We start from the raw sequence: 8,147 nt of genomic DNA, 5'->3' as shown, positions 1-8,147 counted from the left end.
GGGAAGGGGTAGCATGCTACGCCCTTTTCAAGGGTGGTGCAATGTATGCGTTGGTGTGCACTACTTTAAAGTTGATGTCCTAGGTCTGCTTGAGTCAGGTGCTGCGTAACCCCTCGGCATCTTCTCCAACCTGCTGTGTATCAGTAGGGATGAATCTAACCCCTGTTTATTATAAGAAGGGGAAATGTATTCCCTCAAAGTTCAAGATTTTTTTAAAGGCCTGTCAAAAGTGGGGGAAATTTGTGAGTATCCCATGCTGTGAAATAAAACCAGAATGAGATTTTGACCCTTTTCTGAGTAGTAGTAGGAGCATTTTGTAGTTGGAGAGTATTTGTGCCCCAGCGATAGAGAAAACTGGAAATACTGTAAGCATTCACTTCCTGCGTGTCAGGGCTTAGCACTAGCATTTCGCTCGCTTCCTCAATTTGAAATGCTGTGGTGAGGGCAGGGTTTTTTCTTCTTTTGCTCTCAGCAACCTACTTCTGCAGTTAGGAAATTTGGTAACTTTACATTTCATTTCCTGTAGCAGCCATTTTGTGAGCTGTCACAACTTACATGCCTCTAATCCATCATCTAAAAAGGTATGTCTGCTGTAGTGACTTGTGGCTATTTCTGTAGGATGATTAAATTGCTCTTCATTGGATGGAGTATGCTGGGTGTGGGGGGAGAAGGGGTGTACAGCAGTGTATCATAAGCTGCAATGATGACTTTTCTTCTTTTGAAAATCTGCATTTTTTCTGTTAGTCTATTACATTCCATCTCTATTTAGCTTTATCCTTTTCACCCCTTTTAAAACTTTGTATCTAGAAAACGTGCAAAACAGCAAAAGTTAAAAGCACACAATTCAAATAATAAAGATTATTATTGCCACCTAGACTAGAAAAGTTAGAAGCCAAAATAAATTGTGATTGATTTGGCTGCTGAAAATGGGTGGTGTGACATCAGAAAGTAAATTCAGTGATTGATTCTTAAACTGGATTTTAGTAAGCAACATCATTTTGTTTGCAAAACACTGTATGTCTTCAGCAAATTTATATTATTATAGATACACTTATATAAATTTTAAGTTACTTTACCTCATTTGTTTTTAATCTTTTGTAAACTAATACTATGGAATAGCATGTTATATTTTCAAATATTTCTGCCGGTATATGTCTTACTACATAATGCTTTACCTAGCAATAGTTCTGTAGGATTTTGAGGATATTTTTCTAGCATTATATTGGCAATTAGTGAAAAGTCAACAGCACAGAAGTTTAGTCCATTATTTACTTATTATTTTATTTATTAAGAGCTCACAATGTGCTCGGCACTGAGCTAGACACAAAATACAGATGGTGCCTGCCCTGGAAACTTACTACCAGAGTAATGTATTCTTTCAACATGCTCTATGATGATGCTCACGGAACTCCTGCCAGTTTTAGGCTTCCCCATTCATAGGACAGTGAGAGAAGATTTTTCCAAAAGATGTTTCAGAGAATTCAGATGCCTCTTACATATATCTTAGAAGATGACCTCCATTCTTTCCCATCCTGTAGAAGGATGATCAAACATCTCTAAAAATATAGAGGCTATTCTGGTTTCCTTTATCAAAAGGAGTACAAGTTTTTTTTATTTATTTAATAGTCTCTACTACATTGTTTGGAGAGAGACACACAATACCCTGTGTTTTAATTGATTAAATAGCTGTCTTTCTCCCAGATCTTTCTAGAAGCAGACTGCAGGATATTTCTTGGCTTTTGTTGACCTATCAACTGCCTTACTTATGTTTTCATTGTAAAAGCCTTCAATCCAGGCCTTTCACTGATCTCTCCACCTACATTGTTTACAAAACTAATGAATGCAGTGCCATATTATAGACAAAGGTTATGTTAGTTCAGAGACTACCTGAATTTAGTGACTATTAAGCCTCATATGTCGATGAGACAAGATTACTTAATCTGCGGATGCAATGCTATTGGTTTGAGAGGATATATAGAGAGATGGGGTGAAATTCTGGCCCCATTGAAATCAATGGGAGGTTGTTTTTTTTTTTTTTTGTTTTCTTCAGTTGGGCCGTGATTTTGTGCATTATAACTAGTGTTTGTCAAAAATCAACTTGTTCATGGTTTATCATCCCCTTTAAAGAACTGGATTGGCCCAACAAGCTAGTAATGGGAAGACAATTGGGAGAGCTGGGTACTTCAGTAATAGCAATCCAAAGAACAAGCTCAAGTCCATATCAGTCTTGTGGGGCTGAAGGTGATTGAGCATCAGCTAGCTATATAGTCTTTTAAGAGCAATTGCAAACTATCCAGTGATATGATCTGGCAATCCTGTAGTTGGGGATTTCTGCACACGTGGAAAGCACAGTCAAATGTCCAGTGCCAATTATGTATAAGTGATTTGTGTTCTATCGATGTACTTGTCATATAACACTGGGATCACATACAGTAAATATAATCAGAGTAGTATCCTGAACATTTCTTACAGTCATCATATTGGGAACTTTTCCTCCTGGTGCTGTAAATGATGCAGCTGGGCATGGAGTTTCATGATGCACTTGTTATAGATACAAGCATTTGCTACTGAAAATACCCTCAAGTTCTTAGAAGTGGAACAAGACTGATGTACAAAAGGGAGGGATAGAATAGATCTAACAAGATGCAAACAGGACAAAGCAAGAATTTATACAAATTTCACTCAGTGAAATGTAAAATACCTATAGCCTAATTTTCTATAAATGGGAAAAAAAACCCTTTTTATAAGGCCAAATCCAAAGGTCTTTACAAGTAAGGAAAACTGTCATTGGTCTGAAACCTGAAGTTCTTATATTTTACTCAGTTTGTAATCAGTTGAAATTCTTGTTACCTTCACTGAGAGTTTTGCTTGAATAAGGACTTCAGGATTTGGCCCATAGTTTTATTTGTACGGAAGAACCTTGCAATGTAAACAGAATATAGAGTAGTTAGTAGAAGCAGTAATATTGACAATAAAGGGTGTAATGGTATAAGAAACATCAAATTCCTTCTTTTTCTTAATTGCTGGGGTTTTTTTTTAATAATCCCCGGATATATACACCTGGATTATGTGATCTATGTTTATCCCATTTCTTTTTGGTACTTCCAGGAAATGGTCTTTTGCACTATTTAAGCTACTGTTGCAACAGAGTCCTTGTTCTTGATAGTCAAGGATAGTTTAACAGGCTGATTTGATAAATATATTCCAGTGGACTTCTCATTGGTACATTAGTTATTCTAATACTGTAATTATCTTTCATGGGTCACACTGTACTTAGTTTTTCATGGACTTTCTCAGAGCTCACAGAAAAGGAAAGACAGATTATCTTAAACTGTGACTTTTTTTACCACTTAATTATTTATAATGAAGTTCTATAACAGGGTATAAATAGTCTTTGACTAAGACTGGACAGCTGCTGCATAGGCCGCTTGTATGTAGACAATTTTTTTTAGCTACACAGCAAGTAAAAAGAAATAGCAATACCCTCTACATATGTAATAAGTTGTACATTTATATATAAGGAATGTGTATGTAGTTTTAAGTGAAACAGTTCTAACATGGTGTTTCAGAGCCTTTTTCCATTCTGCAGAAGGAAATTCTGTCACTGTTGTTGTGACTGTGCGAGTAAAAAGAACCAGCCAGCTTGATAGTATGTGCCACTGGAAGAGTTCACACGTTTTGAACTGTGTTCTGAAGAGCATGTACCACCTAGGAATGGCTAATTAGGAATGACTAAACATCTTTTGGCTTTATTAAGTTGCAGCATAATATACCACAGAAACGGCAGATACTTGAGGTTTGTGATGATGACGATAGCAGTTACGTGTGTTTCTAAAGTTCTACTGTGGTGATATTTGGAAGATATCGTACAAATAAAAGTCACCTGTATTAGCAAGGGGGAGGAAAACAACCCTGTCTTTAGATTTTGGATGGTAATCTTCTTGGGGGTCCTATGGACTTAATTTGGAGTTGTGAGTTCTCAGCACTTCTGACAATTGGGATCAAAATATTTCAGGCAGGAATTCAAATAGTGAGCCATTTTGATGATTTTAGCCTGGATGTTTGAGTTGGGTATCAGGGCCTTCAGTACCTGCCTTAGCTGCTTTTCCTGCTTCAGGGACTCAGCCACTCTGGCCTGGATATTGCTGCTGCCTTTCACTGAGGATGTTAGGTGCCCTTTGCTGCTGCCTGCCTGCTGCCTGCTTCCTGTCCCTGCCTCTGAATCGCCTCATCTGCCCCTCCCCCCCATTCCTATCTGTCTCTGCTTCTTCACCCTTTTCTCACAAGTGTAATTATCAGCAGGGCTGAGAGATTGAATGATTACGTGGAATAGGGTCCAACTGAATGGGCCCGTAGGGGCCCCAGATGCGCTTGAACCAGGCCTTGCTTCCACCAGTCAGTGAAAGTTCTGCGTGAAGAGGAGCTGCAAATTAGGGCCTAAACTTAGACTGTTCTCTTTCTTTTCTAATTAATTAACTTTTCCCTCTTCTGCACCTTCCATTTTTAGACTAATTCTTCACGAACCATTTTCTTCTTTGAATAATGTTACTTGCACTGCATAAAGGAATAGAGACATGCTTTCTAGGTTTAGTAACAGATGGGGCAATAAGCTTGAGTTATTTCTTTCAAAAGCCCACCTTGCTATAAAACACCTATTTATTTTTATTCTCTCTAGCCTCAGTTTTATGACGCAGTGGAGCCAGTGGATTTTGAAGGTTTCCTGATGACACAGCTGAACAACTTAGACTCAGACACTGTGCAAGAACTTGGTGACTTTCCTGAAGATGATTTGGAGATTGTCTTTACTCCAAAAGAATGCAGGACTTCACAGCCTTCCTTGCCTGAAGAAGGGTAAGAAGAGTTTATTTGAAATAGTGTGTGATCAAAAATGTATTGAAAAGGACATGTACAGGTTCATATGCCTCCAATTCATCAAGGTACTTACGCACATTCACAGGGCTTAAATTCTCACAGAGTATTTCCTGGAGCCCTGGGGTTCAGGGCTTCTGCCCTATATGAGGTGCCAGGGTTTGGGGCTTCTGCTCCATGGGTTTGAAAATATTTACTGGAGCTCTGCTCCGGATAGCTCTGGCTGAATTTAAGCCCTGCACATTCCTAACTTTAAGCACGTGAATAGTCCCATTGATTTCAATGGTGCTGCTAACATAGTGAAGATAGGCAAGTACTTAAGAACCTTGCTGAATTGGGAGCCTATGAAAATATTTATGCAACGTAATGGATGACTGTTGTGATCTAATTGGTGGAAGAGAGTTTTATTTCTGAGACTATGTAATTTTCGCCAATAAATGCAAGTGATGGGACTGCAAGGCCTCTTCACCATCCAGCTCATGATCTGACTCCACAAGTTAAAGCATTTTTAACCAAGGTATTTAATCAGATAGTATCCATTTAAAAATGGTGGTTTTAAGGGTCAGTTTATTTAATTGAAACTCATAGTTGAAAATGGAAAATACCTGATTCCACTCCCCCACCTCCACCTCACACATTTTTTTGCATAATTGCCTGAGCAGATGCTGCTGCCACTGCATGGGGCTAGAGGTCTCTTCGAGAGCCTAAATGTGACAGCCACTTTTAGCCCAAACTTGTTCCCCTGTACTAGTTTCCTCTCCCTGTGTTCCTCCCTTTTCTGTCTGCTACCCATCTCTCCCCATCCCACAGAATTTTTTGGGCAATCACTCCAAGGACTGAACCATAGCCCATTGAAATCCGTGGGAATCTTTCCAGTGGCTTCAGTAGACTTTGGACCAGGTACCAATTTGCCAAGCACTTCCACACTGTGCTTTTATACTGGCACAGCTGTGCATTGGCAGCAGTAAAAGTAAATTTCAGAAATATGTTTAAGCTATGTAGAGTAGCATTGCACTGCTCTTAAAAAAAAGCTAGAAGACTTAGTGCCTCCTTTTGGGGCCCTTATGCGTGTATCTCTCCTATAGAGACTAGTGGGGTTTATAAAAGGGCTGAAGAATAAAACAGCTAGTGGCAAATTCTACACTTATCTACAGTGTATGCCATGCAAGTCTTACAGGTGTTTTACAGGGTGTAGGTGTCAGGAATGGATGTGTGCAGTCAGGTCTAGGGTCAGAATCAGAGTCAGAACCCAGAGTTGGAGTTTAGAATCAGAACCAGGTACCTGCAGTCAGGGAAGGCAGAAGTATATCTGGGTCCAAGGCAAGCTCTGTCTCAGTAGCAGGCCAGGGTTCTGCCTTGTTGTACAGACCTTCTTCCATGCTTAAATAATGCATCTGGACCAATCAGAGGTCCTGGGAGGTGCTGCCAATCAAGTCTTCTGTGGGTAGCATTTCCTGTGGTGCCCAGTCTCCCAGGGTTTACAGCACATTTGTCATGACTTTGCCTTGGCTGCTAATTGGCGGTGTGGAAATGTTGGTCATCCTGCAGACATGGGTTCTAGTCCCCTGGATTCTTATAATAGGTCTATGCAGAATTTGATCCTAAGTCATTAAAATAAATCATTTTATTTTTATGGCAACCATTGGTGCAACATTGGTAGCAAAGGTCCCATTCCTGCTGCAGCATCAGGTATGCTGGAAGCTCAATTTGATCACGACCAAATTGATTAGAGACAAAAAAGAAAAACAACCAAAAAGAACAGCTGCAGTCGGGCACTGGAGCAGCTTGGCACTGTTAATCAGTCTGTGGCTCTGAGTGCCTTGTGGTCATGTAGAGATGAACTTTAAGCAACTGGAATGGAGCCCTGCATGTTCCATGCTCCAGGTTAAATTCTGGAGCTGGGAGATGCAGGCCAATCAGTACCCCTTTCCTCTTGACTGGCCAATGGGTGCCAGAGACTCCAAGGGAGTGGGGAGGAGCTACCTGGTGCCCTCAGAAAGTGTCTTCCTCCTTCGCCGCTGGGGCTGTCCCCCTTTGCTGCTGGCCTCATCAAGTTTCTTCACCTCTTGAAGGGGGTGAGTGGCATTTGTGGTCATATTGGGATGAAGCACCATGGACTAAGTATAGAACTGGATTCTGTTTCTTGCTGTGCCACTGACGTACTATATGACCTTGGGCAAATCACTAAATCCCTCTTTCTCAATTTCACTGTCAGTAATAGGGGGATAATAATACTTACATAGGTACCTACCTCTCAGGGATTTTGTGAGGATAAATTTGGTAATCTCCAGAAGTCACTTTAGTGACGTAAAGCACAATGGGCCTGATCTGATACCCAATGAAACTATTAGGAGTCTTTCCATTGAATTTCATGGGCTTTGAATCAGACAGTAAATAAGTACTAAATATTGTTAGTGGTGCTCCAGTACAGATGATGGGCACCCTGGAAATATCTAAGGCAGCTAGAGAAACAGAATAAAACTATGAGTAGTAGAGTTTTTTAACTGGAAAAAATGATGCATTGGAGACTTTTCTAATGAGTTTTAGCAGAGTTTTCTCTCTCTAATTATGAGTTGGAATAGATGTGCAAAAATGGTATAATTTTGGATTGTTGGACTATAAATACAAGTGTGTGATATACAGCTGGAACCACACCAGTCAAATTTTGGTGTGCAAGTAGTCATATCTAGATACATCTGAAGTCAGCAATGTTCCAGTACAGATCTCCTCTGTTTCACAGAAAACTAAACTATGCAAAACCTGTTCATTGGTATGGTGCCTAAGTGAAAAGCCTAAAAATTCAATTAGAATAGAAATTGTATGTTTCGTTCACTCCAGAATGCTCAGTAAATGACATGTCTGGCCCAAATTCTCTGCTGTGTTGAGCTTTAATGCTGCAAGGATGGCAGAGAACTGGTTATGGCTCCCTCACTCTCAAAGCAGATCTGAATCACCCTGAGCACCTGTATAGGTTAGAGCAACCTGAGGTCTGCTCTAAATTATGCCAACTGGCTATGGTCTTTAACGGTCTGTATGATGGCTGAGCATAGCCAAAGGGTGGGAATGGTGGCACATGAACTAACTATATCAGCTTGGAGCCAGCTCAGAGTCTTCCTTTGCCCAGGAAATTCTCCGCTGGAGAGATCTAGCTGCTTTCTGGCCATTTGCACCACTCAGGAAGTTCAAAGGGGTCAGAACGCAACTGAGAATCTGATCCCCAGGGTCAAATTCTTTTCTCATTTAAACTTGTGCAACTTCACTGAGAAAATGGAAAAAAT

General features: G+C 40.2%; 1 protein-coding gene across 1 annotated transcript in view; it reads left to right on the top strand.

The window, feature by feature from the left end:
* Positions 1-569: 569 nt before the first annotated feature.
* Positions 570-8,147, top strand: part of DOCK8 (dedicator of cytokinesis 8) — a 107,683-nt gene continuing 100,105 nt past the window's right edge. Inside the window, exons 1-2 of the mRNA XM_067569331.1 lie at positions 570-581; positions 4,676-4,851. Coding sequence (XP_067425432.1) covers positions 4,724-4,851 — 128 coding nt within the window. The 5' untranslated portion in view covers positions 570-581; positions 4,676-4,723. The remainder of the gene's footprint in view (positions 582-4,675; positions 4,852-8,147) is intronic.

The sequence above is a fragment of the Emydura macquarii genome, unplaced genomic scaffold (genome assembly GCF_026122565.2).
Source record: "Emydura macquarii macquarii isolate MOO-44397 ecotype Brisbane River unplaced genomic scaffold, CSIRO-AGI_Emac_v2 contig_2897, whole genome shotgun sequence".
In the NCBI taxonomy this organism is placed as follows: Eukaryota; Metazoa; Chordata; order Testudines; family Chelidae; genus Emydura; species Emydura macquarii.
This window is presented reverse-complemented; position numbering and strand designations above follow the sequence as displayed.